Genomic DNA, 20805 nt, shown 5'->3' on the forward strand with positions numbered 1-20805 from the left:
CCCCCTGTCCTCTATTCCACGAGCCCCCCCAGCCCCCAGTGTAGCCCATGCAGATTGTGGAAGAGGGAGACACAGAGAGCCCTGGGGGAGGTTCCCCCAGCCCAGAGCTCCCAACCCACTCCAAATGAAACCCTCTGCCCCAGGGTCTGTGAGTGTCTGGGAACATCTCAGGGACCTTCACTCATCCCACATCTCCCCTACTCTAAGCCAGGGGGTCCCCAGCCCCTGGCATCATGACCTCACTGTGTGCACGGGGAGCCAGTGTGAACGCAGCTTAACCCCGTGCCTCCACTAATCCCCTCTCTTCTCCTTTCAGCGGTCGGATTCATTATAAGGATATGTACAGTTTATTGCGCGTAATATCTCCCCCTCTCGGCTTAGGCAAGAAATGTCCTCATAGGGTTGCTTGCAAGGTTTGATTTCCACTAAAACCTGCTAGCATCCATGGAATGAGTGTGGCTTGGGGTTCTTCAATATATATATTTCATATATATATATATAATCTAAAAAACAGAGCCATCTCTCTCTTTTGCACTAAACTAGAAAACTTAGCCAACAGAATGCAGTCACATAGACTTGATGAAGCATGGAACATATATCTCTCCGTTCCCTTCAGCCATTTCTGCTTGCTCTTAGCTGAAGCTGCCCATCCCGGGGTCTCAACGGCACCCCAAATCAGACACATCCGGGGGTGTAACTTTGCATTGACCCCCCCCACCATCTCCTCCACTCTCGCCTCCTCCACCCTTCACCTCCCAAAGCCCCCAGCCCTCCTTCCACTGCCCTGGCCCCTCTTCCCCATCTAGGCCCCCTCAGAGACCAGCCTCAGCCAAACCAGAGAACTTGACCCAGTTTTTTAAATGACATTGAACCAAAGCATTGCTTCCAAGTGAGAAGCCCCCACTTGCATCCACATTCCACCAGAACCATAGCTCAGAGTCAAAAGTGAATCTGACTTTTCTCTTTTCTCTCTCTCTCTCCCTGCTCGTAAGCAGTGAAATAATCTTTTTTTAATTACCTCTTCCATTTTTTTCCTCCTCTTTTCCATTTATTTGAAATACCTATTTTATCGTTCTCTGCATCTTTCTCTCTCTATTTTTTCGGCTCGTGTGATTTTTTTGTTTTGGTTTTTTGGTTGTTTTTTGGTTGTTATTTTTTTCCTTCCTTTTCTTCCCCTCCCTCCACCCACCCTTCCTTTGGTTCTCCGTTCCCACCCCCGTTTTTTGTTTTCGGTGCTGCCAGGGGCCGCATGCCTTACCCGGACATGTATCAGATGCTGAGACACATGTCTCCGCCCCTGGGTCTGGGGAAGAAGTGTCCGGCCAGAGTGGCTTACAAGGTAGTCTAACCCTTGCCGACCACCAATGTCCAGGCACTGGGGATTTTTCAGTGCTGACCAGGAACAACCAGCCAAGTCTCTTTTTCCAGCGTTACTGTTCTTTTTTTTCTTTTTCTTTTTTCCTTTTTTTCCCCTTTCCTCTTTGAGTAAATGGATCATGACCATCCCTTGATTCTAAGCAGTACATTGTGTCCGTCCTTTCTGATCAGTGTGTCTTGGTGTTTTGAGACTCTATTATGGCCGACACGCCGGGGGGAGGGTGAGGGGAGCCCCCAGGTCCCCTCGCACCTGGTCCTCCAGGAACCAAATTGGACACAAACACCCTTTGGGAGGTGGGGGTCGCCAATGAGCCCAGAGCGGCCCCCATGCCCAGACCTGGGCAGGTGCCTTGCAGGGAGGGGCTTGGACCCCATCTTTTGTATCTTGAACCCCCAGGTCTCACGGTCCCCCACACACACCTGAAGCTGATCTCTGACCTAGGGCCTTGGGGGATCCAAGACTTCCCGGGGAGCACCCAGAGCCTCTCCTCCCCTGCCTCCCCCCTGGAGTTGCTTCCCCAGTCTTCCTGTCCCTAAGCCACCCACCTCCCTCCAAGACACCCCAACATGCCTCTCCATTGTTCCAGAGTGGGCAGGCGGGCCGCAGCTGGACCCCTGGACCGTGGCACCCTGACGCAGGCCATGCACGCTGCCTTGGCGGGGGCCTGGGGCGGGCAGGCACCATGGCCGACCTGGGGGGTGGTGCATGCTGGCTGAAGGAGCCGCCAGGCGGCTGGGCCGGGCCACCCCTCTAGACCCCATCCCGGAATCTCCCTTGGCACCCAAGGACAGATGCTCTGTTCCCCCTAACTCATCCACTAGAAGTTCAGAGATGACCTTTACAGTCAGCCCCTCCCCCCCAAAAAAAATGGTCCCATCATTCCATTCACCCATCCACCTTGGCCCACTCTGTCTACGAGAGTCCTCCCTCCCCTCTGTCTAACCCATTTCTTCCTGCCTCGTGTAACCACCTCCCCACAACCTCATTCCTCCTCCTCTTCCCTCCATGAACTCCTCTTTCCCAGGCGAGACCAGGAGATGGCCCCACCAGCCTTACCATGTACCTGTCGCTTCTCTGATTTTCTTTTGTCCTTCTCTTGGTCTCTCCTTGGCTGAGTGTGGGTGTGTGTGTGAGCGTGTGCAAGAGAGAGGGAGAGAGTGCCCTTCCCTTCCCGGTCTCTGTGCAGGGCTGCCACGGGTCCATAAGGCACCTTTGTGCAAATTTGAAATGAACATCCTTTGCACAGAACACTTTGTCTGTGGGAAAACAATTGGAATCCACCAATGTGGGGAGAGCAAGACACTTTTCCACTATCAGCTGAGAAGTTGTCATTTAAATACACAAATCCATGATTTCTAAGATGGGGAGCCCTTTGTGCAGTGCACAGCCTGCCCAGCTGTGCACAGTGGCCCAGTGTGTATGTGTTTCTCTGTCTACCATCTCCCTCCCCACCCTGCCTCAACCCATCTCTTGTGTTCAGCTCTGAGTTGGCCATCCCCTTCGCCATCTCCAACTCTGTGTTTCCTGCTGACCTGTGTCTGAATCCTCTGGTGAACATCAATCTCCATCTCCATGCCACCTCAGCCTGGGCTGGTGCACACTAGCCCAGCATCCTCTCCCACGCCACCAAGCATGGGGGACAGAGCCCCTGCCTGGGATACAGGGAATCTTTTCTTCCCTGGGCCATGGGAACACCTCCCTCACCCCTTCCCCCTGCCATTGCACAGAGAGCCAATATCCGGAAATGCCCCTGAGATACACTTCCCACGGAGCTATGAATGAGTCTCGAGATTCCGTCTGCATGCACCCCTGTCCGCTATTCTGTGTGTCATGGCCTCGCTGCATGTGCTGCGCGAGGGGCCCGCCCCATCAGCAGGGGGAGTCGCCTGCCTGCCGCTTCTCGGAGGAATGGTGTGGTCTGTGCCCATCTGGTCTGGTCTGGGCCGAGCCAGGGGTTGGGGGTGGAGAGCCAGCGGCCCCCCCAGCGGCTGTGGCAATGGACCCCTCTGCCTGGCTGCTGCATGTCTGCTGCGATCTGGCTTGTGCTCTTCTTCTTTGGGGTCAGAATGGAACGGAGCTGTCCAGAAGAACTCTGGGGCAGGGCAAGGATGTGGGCCAACCCTGGAAATGCCAGCCCTGGGGTCCAGCAGGTGGGCGAGGAACGGGCAGGGGCTCTGCAGCATAGGAGAGCCCCCAGTGCCCTCCCTGAGGGAGCCACCGAGGGCAATCAGGAAATGGAACACCGGGACAGGTAACCTGAGGGTGGGGGGCACCCTAGCTGCTGCCTTCAGAGTTCTTCCTGGGGCTCCCTGGGTAGGGTGGGTCTGGCTCATGGGATCGGGGAGGGGTGCCTGGGAATGACTGCCCTTGCCTTTGGTTTTCTGTAGAGGCTCCTGCGGATGGATCTGCCTGTTGCCGATGACAACACCGTCCACTTCAATTCTACCCTCATGGCTCTGATCCGCACAGCCCTGGATATCAAGATCGCCAAGGGTAAGGGCAGGAACAGGAGCAGAGAGGTGGGGCAGGGTGGATGGAGCCAGGGCCTCGGAGGGCTCACCCATTCACCTGCTCAGCAAATACTGAGAGCTTCCCTCCTGCGTGCCGGCCACTGCTCTAAGCCTGGAGGATGCAGGTTACACTTCCAGCGGGGGGAGGCCTCCCCAACGAGGTTGTAAAGGAGTCACGTGGGGGGAAAAACGCTCCAGACAGAGGGACCAACGGGTGCAGAGCCCCTCCCCCCACCTGGGGCTGTGCTGAACTGACTTGCACTCTGCTCATGGGGGCACCAAGCAGCCTCGAGAGCAGGGGAGGCACCTACTCCCTCTAACCACAGTGGGGAGAAGGTAGGGAGACGTGGAGAGAAGCTAAGAGGAGGCCTGATATAACTCATGTGAACACAGGATGGTGGTTCAGAAGGAGGGGATATGGAATATTCAGATTCTGGATATTTCCTGGGAGTCAAGAGGACCAGATGCTGATGCATGGAATGTGGGGTGTGAGGGAAAGAGACAACAAGGCCACCCCCAGGGGTTGGGGCCCCGGTGCGTGAAGGATGAAGCTGCCGTGCCCTGAGACAGAAGAGATGGCAGGGGCAGGTTTGGGGCAAAGGGAGGGCAGGAGGTTGGTGTTGGAGGTGACACATGAAGATGGTGGCTAGGCAGGGGGCTCTCCAACTTACACTTCTGGTGGAGGCCCCCCGAGAAGGTTCTGAAGGAAGTGAGGGGATGAGTCCTCCTGGCTGGGTTGAAGATGTAGTCAGGAGGCGTCAGATGCAGATTTTAAGCCAGGAGACTGGACGAGCTCTCCAAGGGGATGAGTGGATCGACAGACCCCCGAAGACTGAGCTTGGGGCCACCCCAGCATTAAAGGTGGCCAGGGAGGTGGGTGGAGACCAAGGCAACTCAGGCTCCTAAAAGGCGTCTCCAGTGTGTCAGGTGCTGCCCAGCAGCCAAGGAAGATGAGGACCAAGAGTGACTGGCGGACCTTGTGCCAGGTCACCACTGGTCACTTTGACCAGGGCAGCTCTGGTGGAGGGGTCATGGCCCTCCTGCCTGGAGTGGGTTTCTGAGGCCTGGCAGTAGACTGGATGTGACTTGGCAGCTGATGGGACAGCAGGGCAGAGAGAGCAGCACATGGATCACCAGCGAGAAGGAAGTTGGGAGCACAGCTGGTGGAGGGCTGTGTCCATCGTCCAGCAGAGGGTTGGGAATCAGGGGCTGAAGAGAGAGGCCAGGACTCCACCCAGCTGAAGCCCCTGGGAGGTTATGAGGAAGGAAGACTGAACTTTAGGGACACATGTTCTTTCCAGGGCCCTGGGGAGGAGAGGGGGAGTGGGGACATTCAGGGAAGGAGGCCAGCAGCTTCCAGTGGGACAGTGCCCAGTGAAGGGGCGGGGCACATTGAGGACAGACATTATTAGAGCCAGGAAACATGCAGATGAAGGTAGAGAGAGCAAGAGCTGCCCCCAAATGGAGTGAGAAAGAATCAGGTGTGAGGCCGAGACTCAGGGGACAGCATAAGTGCCACTTGTCTGGCACACAGTGTAAGTTTCTTTCTCGTGCAACAAGTCAGAGGCAAGTAGTCCAGACTTGCCAAGCATCTCGGTGCACATGATCAGTGGGGGCCCAGGTTCTGTCTGTGTTGTGGCACTGCCTGCCCCAGACTGTTTGCTCATCAGCATGGTTGAAGCTGGTGGAGGTTCCAACCCAGGGAGGTGAGGAAGCAGAAGTGTGGGCAGCAGCTTTCTTGTAATCACGTGGGAAAGTGGACTCACCTTGCCCACCTACCTTCCCTGTCCTCAACTGTAAACCTTGGCAGAAGACTTCACCCTCTCTGAGCCTCAGCGCATGTATTAGCTAGCTATGCCATGTAACAAATGACCACAAATTTAACAGATTAAAACACACCTATTTATTAGCTCACAGTTATGTAGGTCAGAAGTCCAGGTGGACTCAACTGGGCTCTCCGTTCAGGATCTCACAAGGCCAAAATCAAGGTGGCAAGGCCACCTTCTCTAGAGCTTCTGTAGAAGCTCCAAGGAAAAATTTACTCCAAAGCTCATTTAGATGTTAGCAGAATTCAGTTCCTTGTGGCTGTAAGACTGAGGTCCCTGTTTCATTTCTGGCTTTTAGCCAGAGGTTGCATTTAGCTCCCAGGGATGCATCTAATTCTTTATGTGCTCCAAATCGCTCTAACTTCTTCTGCTGCCAAGAAAATGGTCTGCTTTTAGAGGGATCACCTGATTAGGTCAGACCCACCCAGATCAGCTTACAGTCAGCTGACTTGGGACTTTAATTACATTTGCAGAGTCCTTTCATAGCAGTCCCTAGACTAACATTTGACTTAATTTTTTTTTTTTTTGGCTGCGTTGGGTTTTCGTTGCTGCCTGTGGGCCTTCTCTAGTTTTGGCAAGTGAGGGCTACTCTTCATTGCAGTGTGTGGGCTTCTCATTGTGGCGGCTTCTCCTGTTGCGCAGCATGGGCTCTAGGCACACGGGCTTCAGTAGTTGCAGCACGCGGGCTCAGTAGTTGCAGCACGCAGGCTTCAGTAGTTGCAGCATGTGGGCTCAGTAGTTTCGGCACGCAGGTTCTAGGGCATGCAAGCTTCAGTAGTCATAGCACGCAGGCTCAGTAGTTGTGGCTTAGTTGCTCCATGGCATGTGGGATCTTCCTGGACCAGGGATTGAACCAGTGTCCCGTGCATTGGCAGGCGGATTCTTAACCACTGCACCACCAGGGAAGTCCCAAGCATTTGACTGAATAACCAGAATTTTGCTGGGAAAGAAGGAGCAACTTTAGATTTCTGCCTGCCACAGTTCTGTAAAATGGGTCTAACAGTGCACCTACTCTTGGTACATAATGCCTTTGTATCCCAGCTGCTGTTTCCCTCTGGGGACCTGTGTTCAGGGGTCTGAAGATAACCCAAGACTTGGGCTCAGTGATTTGCTAGAAGGACTCAGAACTGTTTTACTAACAGTTATGGCTTATTACAGCAAAAGGATGCAGATTAAAATCTGCAAAGGAAACAGGCACATGAAGCAGGGTCCAGGAGAGACCAAGAGGGAGCTTCCACTCCCTTCCAGTGGAGTCACATGCACACTGCTTACTTCTCCCAGCAATGATGTGTGACAACATGTATGCAGTATTGCCAACCACCCAAGCCCACCTGAACTTTGGTGTCTAGCGTGTTTATTGGGAGTTGGTCATGTAAGCCTGGCTGACCTTAGTTGCTCAGCCTCCAGCCCCTCTATAGGTCACACTGATACCACATGGCTCAAAACCCCCACCATAAATCACATTGCTAGGATAAACTATCCGGCCTGGCCCAAGTCCCCCAGGTAAAAAAAACACTCTTATCAGGCAGGACACTCTAAGGACTTAGACATTATCTTCCAGGAGCTGGTTAAGAACCAGTCATTCCTTTGGAATATGCAGGGCTTGGACAACCCAGGCCTGCTGAGTTGTGTCTTACGGCACAGAACCCCTCCTGTGGGACTTCCCTGGTGGCGCAGTGGTTAAGAATCCGCCTGCCAATGCAGGAGACACAGGTTTGAGCCCTGGTCTGGGAAGATCCCATATGCCGTGGAGCAACTAAGCCCGTGAGCCACAACTACTGAGCCTGTGCTCTAGAGCCCGTGCTCTGCAACAAGAGAAGCCACCGCAAAGAGAAGCCCGCGCACCACAACGAAGAATAGCCCCCGCTCACCACAACTAGAGAAAGCCTGCATGCAGCAACGAAGACCCAACACAGCCAAAAATAAAATAAATATATATATTAAAAAAAAGAACCCCTTCTGTGGGACTTTAGCAAGTCCAGCCTTTAGGACACTCACCAGATTCCCCAGGTGAGGATTTCAAGGACTCCGGGGATGTGCCTGCCACTTGGCTGTCATTGTCACTCATACCCCAGACCCTACTCAGCTCCCAGAGGGTCATGCCCCCAGCATCTCTGAGCCAGGGACCCCTCCCTGTCCTGTCCCCTCCCAGAGTTCCATGGGGCACAGCTCTGGAGTCAAGGAAGTTCAACCGAGAGCTTGGGGACAACAGTTCTAACAGTGATGACAATCACAGCCATTTCAACAGAATCACTTCTCAGGCCAGCTGAGAGTACAACACACTTTTTTTCAGCACTGAATTTGCTTCTAAACACACTGAGCTCCTTTCCAGCAGGCAGGGGGTAACATGGGGGAGTGGATTAACCTCAGTGATTCTTCAGATTCTTCAAAAATTGTGAGGCCCATCTTAGCTGGGAGAGAAAGAAGGCAGGTCTCTCTGCTTATCTCTCTGTGTCCCTTCTGTGTCTGTCCTTCCTCTTCTCTGTCTGTCTCTCCTTCCCACTCACCCCTCTGTTCTCTCCTCCCAGAAGACTCTCATTCTTGTCTGGGGAGAAATCCTCTGTCTTCATGTTTCTTTTTCTTCTAGACCTGTGTCTGGATCCCTGAAACCTCCCCCAAGGGGCTTGGGCTGTGTCCCTTCATCCCCCACTGCCCTCCTGTTCCCCACCCCAACCAGAAGGTGATGAGGGCAGAGCCAGCCACCTGCCTGAATGAATGTAAACCCAGTTAACACATCAAAATCCAAAATCCCCAGCCTCATTGACATATATACACTGCTATATTAAAAATTGAGGGCTTCCCTGGTGGCGCAGTGGTTGAGAGTCCGCCTGCCGACGCAGGGGACACAGGTTCGTGCCCCGGTCCAGGAGGATCCCACATGCCGTGGAGCAGCTGGGCCCGTGAGCCATGGCCACAGAGCCTGTGCATCCGGAGCCCGTGCTTCGCAACGGGAGAGGCCACAACAGTGAGAGGTCCAGGTACCGCAAAAAAAACAAAAAAAATTTGATAACCAACAATATAGCACAGGGAACTCCGCTCAACATTCTGTAATAACCTAAATGGGAAAAGAACTTGAAAAAGAATAGATACATGTATACATATAACTGAATCACTTTGCTGTACATCTGAAACTAACACAACATTGTTAATCAGCTACTCCAGGGAATTCTCTGTTGGTCCAGTGGTTAAGACTTGGCGCTCTCACTGCCAGGGCCCCGGGGTTTGACCCCTGGTTGGGGAACTAAGATCCCACAAGCCACTCGGAGCAGACAAAAATAAAATACCACAATATAAAATAAAAGTTTTTTAAAAATCCCCAGCCTCAAGCTAACATTCTGGCTTCTGCTGAGACCCTGCAGGGAGAGCTTTATAAACACTGTGCCACCTGCGTGCTAACAGCTGTGGACAGCAGTGGAGGGTTGTGTGGAGAAGAGACGAGGCCTCAGCCAGCCAGTAGCAGAATCTCCACAGCTGTCTAGCATTCCCTGAGTCCGAGCCAGCCTGGACTGTCCTTCAGAACTCCACGTGGCTGACCAGCCAAAAGGCCACTGTCTCGTCCTTTAATACCCTCAAAGACCAGGCTCTGTCTGGAGGTGGGTTCTGCAATGGCCTGGAAGGTTCTGGGGTGGCCTGGTGGGAGCTGAAAGGCTTTGGCCTGCCTGCATTATCAGCTCATTGAATGAGAACATCCACTGGGCACCTGCTGTGTGCCTGGCCCTGTCCTTGGCACGTGGGATGTGGCAGTGAACGACAGACGAACCTCTGGCCCTTGTGGGGCTGTGGGGAAAGAGGCAACAAATAAACAGGCAACGATAAATAAGTAGATCTGTAACGTGTTCAAAAGCGAGAAATGTTATGGAAAAAGCAGGGTCAGAGGTTGTGGATCCAGGTCAGGGGTTAAACCCTAAGTCAGGGGTTCTCAGCCAGGCGTTAATTCTGCCCCCAGAGGACATTGGCAATGTCCGGAGACAGTTTGGGTTGTCGCAACTGGGAGAGGGCTGGTGCTCACGGTATCTGGTGTGTAGGGGCCAGGGATGCTGCTTGAATGTCTCAGAGTGCACGGAACAGACCCTGCAACAGAGAACGTTCACCAGAGGTGTGCAGAGGGATGTGGGAGACTGGAGGACCCTTCGGGCGATAAACTCTGGGACACACCTGGTTTGTGGGGGACTGATGCCTGAATACCAGGGAGCCCTCTGTCCCTGGGAACCCCGGTGTTAACAATTCTGTACCTGGAGGAGGAGTAAACCTGAGATGCGGCCTTGAGCAGATCTCATGACCCCAGGGGAGGGCCACCTTGAAATCCCCTAAGGATTTTCCCTTTATTTAAATGTGAACGACAATCCTGAATGCAAGATTTCCCAGTGAATTAAAGCAGAAAGAGTCTAAGGTGGTTCTTAACTGGAGGCAGTTTTATCCACCAGGGGACACCTGGGAATGTCTGGGGACAGGCTTTGTTGTCAGGACTGGGGTGAGTGAGTGCTACTCAACATCCTGCAATGCACAGGACGACCCCACAACCAAAAATGATGGAGCCTCAAGTGTCGACAGTGCTGACAGGGTGAGAAACCTTGACCTTACCTAATTCACATGCCAAGAGCAGGTATCTTAATCAGCTCTGGCCACCATAACAAACTATCAGAGACTGAGTGCATAAACAACAGAAATGTTTTTCCTAACAGTTCTGGAGACTGGATGTCCAAGATTCAGGTGCCAGCAGGTTTGGTTTCTCCTGAGGCCTCTCTCCTCAGCTTGCAGATGGCCGCCTTCTTGCTGTGTCCTCACATGGCCTTCCCTTTGTGCATGTGCATCCCTGGTGTCTATCTCTCTCTTCTTATAAGGACACCAGTCCTATTGAATTAGGGACCACCCTCATGACCTCATGTAACTTTAGTTACTTCCTTAAAGACCCCACCTCCAAATGCCGTTACACTGGGGGTTAGGGCTTCAACATGAATTGGGGGGGGCACAATTCAGTCCCTAACAATAGGTATCTTCCTTTTCTCCACTAGAAACAGGAAATATATAAGCTGTCAGGAGAAAGTGGCTTTTCACAAGAATGTCATGTTCTCTTCTTTCCCTTCCCATGTCTCTGAGAAGGAGCCACAGAGACCCCAGGCACCTCACTTAGCTACAGTGGACAAGAGACTTAGCTATTAATTCCAACTGCTTCCCTAGAGGAAAAAAAAAAAAAAAAACCTGTCATAGGTTGGTGTCAAGTATGTTGAGAACCCAGCTACACAGATGATTTTCCCAAGGATCTCCCACAGCCTCCCAACCTGTGTCCAGGCCCGCCAATCATCCCTACACCCACGCAGGTCGGCTCCAGTGACCACAGTCCCTTGTATCATTAGACCCTGCAACCACCAGCAACGAAGAGAGACAAGACCGTGGACTGTGCCCCCTAGTGGTGATGTGGTGAACAACAGCATGAGATGATAAAGAGCAGAGAAATAAAGCAGGAAAAAGGCATCGAAGGAGGGGCAGCTGTTTTAGGTTGGGAGGCAGCTAGAAGACTTTTTTTTTTTTTTTTTTTTTTTTTTTTTTTTTGCGATACGCGGGCCTCTCACTGTTGTGGCCTCTCCCGTTGCGGAGCACAGGCTCCGGACGTGCAGGCCCAGTGGCCATGGCTCACGGGTCCAGCCACTCCACGGCATGTGGGATCTTCCCAGACTGGGGCATGAACCCGTGTCCCCTGCATCGGCAGGCGGACCCTCAACCACTGCGCCACCAGGGAAGCCCTAGAAGACCTCTTTGATAAAGGGTTTGGGCAGAGACCTGAAGGAGGTGAGGGGGGGAACCACATAGATATTTGTAGAAAGAACCATCCTGGCAGAGGAAACAACCCATGCAAAGACCCTGAGTGAGGCAGGACGGTGCTTGGCGTGTTTGCTGCGCAACGAGGAGGTTGGTGTGGCTGGAACAGAGTGAGCAAGGGGGAAAGTAGAGGAGATGAGGGTGGATCGTGCAGGGCCTCGTGGACTCGGGGGATCACCCTGGGTGAGGTGAGAGCCTTGAAGGGCTCTGAGCAGAGGAGGCAGGTGACTGATGCAAGTGTTCCTGGGCGCCCTCTGGTGGCTGTGGGAGGACGAGGCGGACCCGGGCAGAGGCAACTGCACTCAGGTGTTCACGGGCGCCCTCTGGTGGCTGTGGGAGGAGCAAGGCGACCTGGCGGAAGTGATTACACTGGTCCAGGCAGTTCAGCTCCCCACCGCCTCCGTATCCTCACTCTGGAACAGGATCTGAGCTTGACTTGCAAAAAGGCCCTTCTGAAGGATTTTTCTCAAAATAAAGGCATCCATCTCCAGAGTCACATGGGGGAAGATGAGTGAAAGCTCCATGGAGTGCCTGGCAGATGTCTGTGCTTTGACCCACATCTGCTGAGAAGGAGAAGCTGGGCAGGGGCTCCAGAGGGAGCTCCGGGCTGGGCCCGGGAAATGGAGGAGTGGGAGAAGGAGGGACAAAGAGGGCAGATGCTGGGCGACAAGAGGTGGACAGGGAATGGAGGCAAAGGGGGATGTTGAGGCTGTCTGGGCGGTCCAGCTACTCAGCCACAGGCCCCCGTGGATGGTTGTTAAACACTGCAATAGTTCTCTACTGGCTGGCAGCCGGCTCCTGCCCTTCTCCTAGATCTCCTCCCGTAATCCAGCAACCACAGGGTTAATATTTGGTCCAGCAGAGAGCCTTCAGGCCCTTGCTCTAGTTCTGTCATCAATGTCCCTCTCCTACCAGCTGGTAAATGTTTAGAATAGTCCCTGTTTGGGGCTGTGAAACAGGAGTAGAAGCAGGGGCCAAGCTGGTGTATCAGTTAGGATGGATGAGAATGTGCTACTGTAACAAACAGCCCCAAGGTCCTGAACCAACAAAGATTCGCTTCCCACTTCCATTATGTGGGAACTTGCAGGGTCAGCAGGGGCTTCTGTTCATCAGTCACTTAGGGACCAGGCCTGAGGGGGCAACCAATGTCCCCAACATTACCAGCCGCTGTGACAGAGGGAATGAGAACTCAGGAGGGTCCTGCACTGGCCATTTAATGCCCAAAGTGGAACCTCACCCTGCTCACACCTCATTGGCAAGAACTCGTCCCATGGCCCTGGTCAACCCCAGGGGCCAGGAAGGGCCACACTCCCGTGCACTCGGGCAGGAGGGACCAGGAATTGCTGCCAAAGAACCTTAATGACCACCATGGCTGGAGTGAGGGATCAGGGCTTGGCTCTGTCCAAGGTCAACATTCACAGGAGGGGATACTCGGTTGAGGGAGAACGTCCTCTATCAGGACTGCTCCCTGAGGCTTACCCCAGGCTCCCTACAGCAGACACCGTCCTAATGCTGTACATTAACTACTTTGATCTTCAAACAACTCAGTGAGGCAGGTAGTATTGCCATCATCCCCATTTTGAAGATGGGGAAACTGAGGCACAGCACAGTAGACTAACACCCAGGTCACGCAGCTGGTAAGTGGGAACCAGGTTGGCCCCTCAGGAGGCTGGACTGTCCCCCACATGGTCTTTCAAAGGCCCTGGCCCTGCTGAGGACTAGACTCCTCTGGGTCAGGCCCATAGGGCACTGGTGACCCACTGGGAACCAGGACCCCAGAGCCTGGGTCAACAGGAGCCGCTGGCTTTGCGGCTGCCCCAGAGGCCGGCTGATGCCTCTCTGTGCCCACCCACAGGCGGAGCCGACAAACAACAGATGGACGCTGAGCTGCGGAAGGAGATGATGGCCATCTGGCCCAACCTGTCCCAGAAGACGCTGGACCTGCTGGTCACCCCTCACAAGTGTAAGAGCCAGGCCCGGCCTGGCCTCGGGCTCTGTCCCACCAGGATGGAGGGGGAGGGAAAGAGTAGGTCCAGGGACGGCAGGGCTGGTGCACACAGGGGCCCCCACCCACAGTGAGCTCACCCTGTGCCCCCAGCCACGGACCTGACGGTGGGGAAGATCTATGCAGCCATGATGATCATGGAGTACTACCGGCAGAGCAAGGCCAAGAAGCTGCAGGCCATGCGCGAGGAGCAGGTATGGCCCCAGCCCTGATGGCCCTGCCCTGCTACGTCCATCGCTCTGGGGACATCCAGGCTGGGAGACAGTGGCTTCCTTGTCACCATGAGCACCCACCAGAACAGTGGGATGAGGCCAGGCTCCAAGGCAGGTCACTGACAAGTAGGACAGTGCCAGGGAGACGTAGCCTGGATTAACTCATCTGCTGCATCAACACTTACTGGGCACCTACTGTGTGCCGGGCATGGTTCTCAGCTCCGGGGGTGCACCTGTGAGCAAAGCAGACCAGAATCCCTGTGGAGCAGGCTTTCTAGTTGGGGGGATGCCAACAATGACAGATGATTAAATTACATAGCATTGCAGAAAATGCTAAGTGCCATGGGAAAATTCGGGGGCAGGGGAGGGAATGTGATTTGAAAGGGGTGGTCAGGGGAGGCCTCGCTGAGGAAGTGACATCTGAGGAAAGACTTGAAGGAAGAGGAGAGGGAGCCAAGCAGATACCTAGGGGGAGAGTGTTTCAGGCAGAGGGCACAGCCAGTGCAAAGGCCCTGAGGCAGGACCATGAGTTTGAGTTCAGAGAACAGCAAGGAAGTCGATATGGTGGAACAGAGTGTGCAAGAGGCAGTGGGAGGAGACAAGGGTGGGGAGGTGACAGGACAGATTATGCAGGGCCTAGTGGGCCTTTGACTTTTGCTCAGAGTGATGTGGGAGCCATGGGGGCTCCTCAGTAGAGGAGGGAAGTGACTGCATGCAGGTGTTCACAGGTGCCCTCTAGTGGCCATGGGGGGTAAGGGCTGGAGCTGGGAGACCTGAGAGGGGGCAACTGCACTGGTCCAGGCCGGAACTGATGAGGCCAGACCAGGATGTGGGCTGTGGAGTGGTAAGAAGTGATCCAGTTATGGATGGATTTGGAAGGAAGAGTCTTGAGGACTAGCTGATGGATCAGACTTGAGTGTGTGTGTGCGCTTTGGGGTGGGGGGGCATGTCAAGAATGACTCCTGGGATTTCACCCCAGGGGTGGGCTAAGCATACCCTCCATAGCCTTGCCACTGCAGCCTTGACCAGAGCCTGAGCCTGGGGCGCCCTCCTCCACCTGTCCCCTGTCCCTGCCTACCCTGTGCACACACACTGCTCTCTGCTTCCCCAGAACCGGACACCTCTCATGTTCCAGCGCATGGAGCCCCCATCTCCAACGCAGGAGGGGGGGCCCGGCCAGAATGCCCTCCCCTCCACCCAGCTGGACCCAGGAGGAGGCCTGTGAGTGTGCCTCTGGCCACGAGGCAGGGGAACGGGGGTGCCGGTCAGGTGTGAAAGCCCCCGGAGTGCCCACCACCACCCTGGTCTCTGTGCCCCACACAGGATGGCTCACGAAAGCGGCATGAAGGAAAGCCCATCCTGGGTGACCCAGCGGGCCCAGGAGATGTTCCAGAAGACGGGCACGTGGAGCCCGGAGCGAGGACCCCCCACGGACATGCCCAATAGCCAGCCCAACTCTCAGGTGCCTCCATACCCCCCCACACCCCCATGGCTCCCAGGCCCGGGCAGGACAAGAAGGAGGGGTCTGGGCCCCCCACCTGCAGCTCCGCACACACCGGGCCACCCCCGGGGTCCACGTGTCAGGCCCTGGGGCTCACCCGGCCTCGCCATCTGCCCTGCAGTCTGTGGAGATGCGAGAGATGGGCAGAGACGGCTACTCGGACAGTGAGCACTACCTCCCCATGGAGGGCCAGGCCCGGGCCACCTCCATGCCCCGCCTCCCCGCCGAGAACCAGGTGAGGGCTTTCACCCACCACGCTGGGGGGCTGCACTTGGCCTCTGGAGGCTCTGCTTCCCCACGGAGCCCAGGGATCCAGGGCTGGGCGGGCCTCTGGAGGCTCTGCTTCCCCACGGAGCCCAGGGATCCAGGGCTGGGCGGGCCTCCTGCACCCTCAGCAGCAGTGTGCAGGTCCCACTGCCCCTACAGGCCACACCTGGAGCCCCTGGAGGCCCTGGTCCTCTTAGCTCCTCCTTGACGGAGGGCTGAGAGGGGGCGAGGTTCCCCTGGGTCAGGGTACCGTGGCCACCGCCAAGTGGTTTGTCTCTGCCCCGTTTGGGGGTGCTTGAGGCAGCAGGATGTGGAGGTTGCAGAGGGGGTATGGGAGGTGATGTGTCTGGCCCAGGTGAGAGCTGCAATCAAGAATATACGCACATGCACACACATACACACGCACATGCGCTCGCACATACATGGATGTGTGTGCTCATATACATGCACGCTCTGGGGAACTTGGCAGGTCCTAGGACCTGGTAGCGGAGTCTGGGGTGGGCCTGGGGGCAGCTGGGGTTCGTCTCTCTGTCTGGTCTCTGTGGGGGCCGCTGGGGAGGAGCAGGTGTGTGTGCCTGATGTGTGCCTGTGTGTGGCTGCTTTACCCAGCTGCAGGGCTCGGGTGGGCGGGTGGTTGGAGCGGGGTGGGGGTCCCACTGCCCCAGGCCCACGGGGACAGAGGGGCCAGAGCCAGAAGCATGGCTGGCTGCCCACCCAGCCTGAGAGGCGGGGCGGCATGTCTGACGGTGGCGGGCTGCCCGTGTGCTGTGCCGTGACATCTGCACGGGGTGGGAGGCTGTGCTGTGCCTGGCTGGGCCAGGGTCACCCAGGAGCCTGGCCTCTGGCTGCTGGGAACTTGGGCGGGAGGCACTCAGCCTGCATGTGGCTACCCAGCCCCATCCTGATGGGCCCCCACCCCCTGCCCACCCACCAGGACTGAGCTGCTGGGCCCCAGGAGACGGGTGGGACAAGCCAGCCGACGGCCACCCCTCCCCAAAGCTTTGAGTGTCAGTAGAGCCAAGGCTGGGGCACATTGCATGAGGCAAAGCTCAGGGCCAGGGGCCTGCAGCCACGCCGTCCCATCTGTCGGTCTCGTGCCTTTGCCATCTGTCTGTGGTGTCTCCTGTCTGTCTCCTCTGTGCTCATGGGAGGACTGCCGGCTGGGCCTGGGGTTGCCCACACACCACCGGGGACTTTAACCTCTCACTCCCTCCCCCTTCTCCTCCCCCTCAGGTTCCTCTCCCCGACCCTGGCATCTCTTCCATCTACCACCTCTCCACTCTCCCTCTCAGCTTTTATATTTATTTCCTTCTTTCTGTTTTTTCTGTGTGCACCATCCCGTGGGGCTGTGACAGAGGAGAAGGGGCCGGCCACGTGGGAATAACCTCAGTGTATGTACCGCGCCCGCCCGCCGCCCAGCTGGGCTCCGGCCCCCTCTTCCCGCCCACCCCCCCTCGTGGGAGTCCTGTCATCCCTCCCTGCCCTCGGACCCCACCCTTTCTTTGCAGACTGCACCCCCTCCCCCTTCCCCCCTGTGGAGCCCCATCCTCATGTGTTGTGCTCTCTGTGTGCCCCACGTGTGGCCTGGAGGAGTGACCCTGCCCCACCCCCCTCCTCCCTCCCCCTCCACCACCCCCTTCTCTTCAGAGCCCGCAAGCCAGGGGGTCCATCGTTCCAAGGAGTCTGACCTGCAGCCCTACCTGGCCCACTCTTTCTCAGAGGCTCTTTCCCCCAACACCACCCCTGAACCTCTGGTCCCGCAGCCCTGTGCTCCTTAAAACTCCTTTCTCGGGCAGTACCGCTGCCCCCTTAGCTGGGCCGGACCCTGGGCAATGTCTGCCCCGTCTTCCTCCTCTCCTCTCCCAGCCACAGAGAACCCAGCTGGACCCAGTGGGTGCAGCACATGCAGGCCCCCAGGCTGCAGGCCAAGGATGAGGAGAACAGGTCCCTCGGGGCCTCAGATGCCAGGGCAGCCCCTCAAGGGCTCCTTACAGAAGCCAGACTCAGGTGGTCAGAGAAGTCCAGGCCCAGCTGGCCAAGGAGGACAGTGAGCTGGGTGCCTGGCCCTGGGCGTGTAGGCCTGACAGCGAGGGGAGGCAGAGGCTCCTCACCCAGGGCCCCGGGGCTCCCAGCTTTGCACTTGGAATGGGGGAAGCTCTGCCCTTCGGTTGGCCTGCCTGTCCCAGCAGGAGGTGGATAGAATGGAGCCTCCTGGCCAGAACCCAGGATGAGCCTGGGGGCGGTGACAGAGGAGTCCTGGAGCTCTGGTTGATCAGGACCTGAGGCCCATGGCCACGCACACCCCCGACCCCGCCCCTGGACGGTCACACCGCAGTCACTGATGGCCGATGGGGCAGGACAGACCGGGACTGCTTGGTGCCAGCCGCTGACCCCGGTCTGCCGGCCTGTCCCCCCCAGACCATCTCAGACACCAGCCCCATGAAGCGCTCAGCCTCCGTGCTGGGCCCCAAGGCCCGGCGCCTGGACGACTACTCCCTGGAGAGGGTGCCACCTGAAGAGAACGAGCGGCAGCACCAGCGGCGCAGAGACCGCAGCCACCGCGCCTCCGAGCGCTCCTTGGGCCGCTACACAGACGTGGACACAGGTGGGTCGCCCTGCAGGGCCCAGGGACCGGAGGCTGTATAAGGGGACAGAGGAGGGGAGAAAGGACAGAAGGCAGAGTGGGGTAGACACTGAAGGAGAAAAGACAGAAAGGCCTGGACCAGACCAAACGGACCAAGCTCTGACAGCTGCTGCTCAGAACCTGGGGACCGACCCCCTCCCAACACCCACCAGGCCATCCTCGGTCCAGGGTGGTCCAGGGGAAGGTGCCCCTCTCTAGGGCCCACAGACCCCCTTGATAGCCTCCCATGTGCACAGACCATGCCACCCCTCCCTCACAGCCATCTGTCTATCTGTCTGACCCTGTCTGGCCCAGGCTTGGGGACAGACCTGAGCATGACCACCCAGTCTGGGGACCTGCCATCAAAGGAACGAGACCAGGAGCGGGGCCGGCCCAAGGACCGGAAGCATCGGCAGCACCATCACCACCACCACCACCACCACCCGCCCCCAGACAAGGAGCGCTACGCCCAGGAGCGGCCTGACCACGGCCGGACCCGGGCCCGGGATCAGCGCTGGTCCCGCTCACCCAGTGAGGGCCGAGAGCACATGGCACACCGGCAGGTGGGTGTGGCAGGAGGTACCCCTGAGCCGAGCCCCTGGGGCCCGGGAGAGGAGGGGGCCTACACCCCACAGCCACTCCGGGCAGGGTCCCCACTGCTGCTGTGACCTCTGACCCTGTCCACCATGGAGTGGGCTCCCCAAGCCAGGGGGTTGGGCTCGGGCAGGGGTGAACACTGCCCCCTGCCACTCTGGCTCCCCACTCTGCACCCCCAGCCTCCCTGCCCGCCTGCCACCCGCTCCCTGCCCGCAGCTGCTTCCTCTTTGGTTGTGGATCACGTTTTGAGTTTCTGGCCAGCGTAGTCTTTACAACTCATGGCCACGCTGGCTGCCCCGCTGCCTTTTGCTTTCCTTTAACCCGGCTTCTGTTTTTTTTTGTTGTTGTTGTTTCGATTATGATTTCTGTCCTCTGGACGCCTGTGAGTAATTTTTTAAACTTCTGCTATTTTAACCCCCAAACTTACAAAACTCCATTTCTCATTTCTCTTTTCACTTTGTTGTGTTGGTTTTCGACTTCCCCCTCCCTCCTTGTCTCTCCCACTCCCCCCCACCTCCTCGTCCTCCTCCGCCTCTTCCTGCCCTCATCCTCCCTGTGGCTGTTGCTTTTCTCCTTTTTTTTCCATTCGAATGTCCTGTGTCCCCCTCTCCTCCCGGTCCCTCTCCTGTCCTTTGGTTTTCCTTCGGTCCTCACCCTCCCGTCCTCTGTGTCTCCTCCCATCTCCTGGTTGATTTTGGTGTATCTTTTTTTTTGATTTCCTTTGTTTCAATTTTCGTGTAGGGCAGTAGTTCCGTAAGTGGAAGCCCAGCCCCCTCAACATCTGGTACCAGCACTCCGCGGCGGGGACGCCGCCAGCTCCCCCAGACCCCCTCCACCCCCCGGCCACACGTGTCCTATTCCCCCGTGATCCGTAAGGCCGGCGGCTCGGGTCCCCCGCAGCAGCAGCAGCAGCAGCAGCAGCCGGCGGTGCGGCCAGGCCGGGCGGCCCCCAGCGGCCCGCGGAGGTACCCGGGCCCCGTGGCCGAGCCCCTGGCCGGGGAGCGGCCGCCCACGGGGGGCCACGGCAGCAGCCGCTCGCCCACGATGGAGCGGCGGGTCCCGGGAATGGCCAGGAGCGAGTCCCCCAGGGCGTGTCGCCACGGCGGGGCGCGGTGGCCGGCGTCCGGCGCGCACGCGGCCGAGGGGCCCCCGGTCCCCCGGCACCACGGTTACTACCGGGGCTCCGACTACGACGAACCCGACGGCCTGGGCAGCGGCAGCGGTGGCGGCGGCGGCGGGGAGGAGCCCCGGGCCGCCGCCTACGACGCGCCGCCCCCCGCGCGCCACGCGTGCTCGCCCAGGACTCCCCGGGCCGCTGGCCCGGCCTGCGCCTCGCCTTCCAGGCACGGCCGGCGACTCCCCAACGGCTACTACCCGGCCCACGGACTGGCCAGGCCCCGCGGGCCGGGCTCCCGGAAAGGCCTGCACGAAACCTACAGCGAGACCGACGACGACGACTGGTGCTAAGCCCGGGCGAGGTGGCACCCGCGCCCGCCCGGCCCCCCCCCACGCACCCCACGCACACGCCCCCCCGGGGAGGAGCCGCACCGGCCGCGGGGCCACCTCGCTGCCACCTGCCCAGCACACGGGGGGAGGCCCGGGAAGGCCCAGGAGAGGACCAGCTGGACGGCCCCGGCCTCTGGAGGGAGTCCGCAGGGCCGGGACACACCAGGGTGTCCCGCAAAGACCCTCAGCCGGACAAGCCGCTCCTGGGCAGCTACTGCGCCCCCCACCCAGCCCCGACCCCCCCACGACGGGGTCCATGGGGGCAGACAAACCACACAGCCAAGGGATTCTAATTAACTCAGCCATTTTTGGAGAACCTTGGGGAAAATGGAAATTTAAAAAAAAAAAAAAAACATTTTTAAAAGAAAAACGGGGAGAAAAAAATTGCTTCTATTGATGAGTTTTATCATCTCAACTGAATCTTTCCTTTCCCTGGTGAACGCGAGCTGGTGGCCCGTGTGTGGCGAGAAGCCGGAAGCGAAGAGGAAACCCAGCGTCCCACACAGACCTCCACCAGACACACTCATACCCCACACACGTTCTCAGACACACACAGGAGTGCT

General features: G+C 57.4%; 1 protein-coding gene across 4 annotated transcripts in view; it reads left to right on the forward strand.

The window, feature by feature from the left end:
* Positions 1-20203, forward strand: part of CACNA1A (calcium voltage-gated channel subunit alpha1 A) — a gene marked incomplete at both ends in the record, with an annotated part of 321342 nt that extends 301139 nt beyond the window's left edge. For 2 of the 4 annotated variants that reach the window (XM_079702108.1, XM_079702109.1), the window contains 11 exons: positions 317-413; positions 3766-3871; positions 13387-13494; positions 13630-13730; positions 14860-14969; positions 15072-15210; positions 15371-15484; positions 16872-16907; positions 17935-18121; positions 18455-18702; positions 19478-20203. In XM_079702108.1, coding sequence (XP_079558234.1) covers positions 317-413; positions 3766-3871; positions 13387-13494; positions 13630-13730; positions 14860-14969; positions 15072-15210; positions 15371-15484; positions 16872-16907; positions 17935-18121; positions 18455-18702; positions 19478-20203 — 1972 coding nt within the window. Of the gene's footprint in view, positions 1-316; positions 414-1242; positions 1340-3765; positions 3872-13386; positions 13495-13629; positions 13731-14859; positions 14970-15071; positions 15211-15370; positions 15485-16871; positions 16908-17934; positions 18122-18454; positions 18703-19477 lie in introns of all 4 variants that reach the window. The other 2 variants (XM_079702110.1, XM_079702111.1) reach the window with 1 other exon arrangement.
* Between the last annotated feature and the right edge of the window lie 602 nt (positions 20204-20805).

The sequence above is a fragment of the Hyperoodon ampullatus genome (genome assembly GCF_949752795.1).
Source record: "Hyperoodon ampullatus genome assembly, chromosome: 4".
Taxonomy (NCBI): Eukaryota; Metazoa; Chordata; class Mammalia; order Artiodactyla; family Ziphiidae; genus Hyperoodon; species Hyperoodon ampullatus.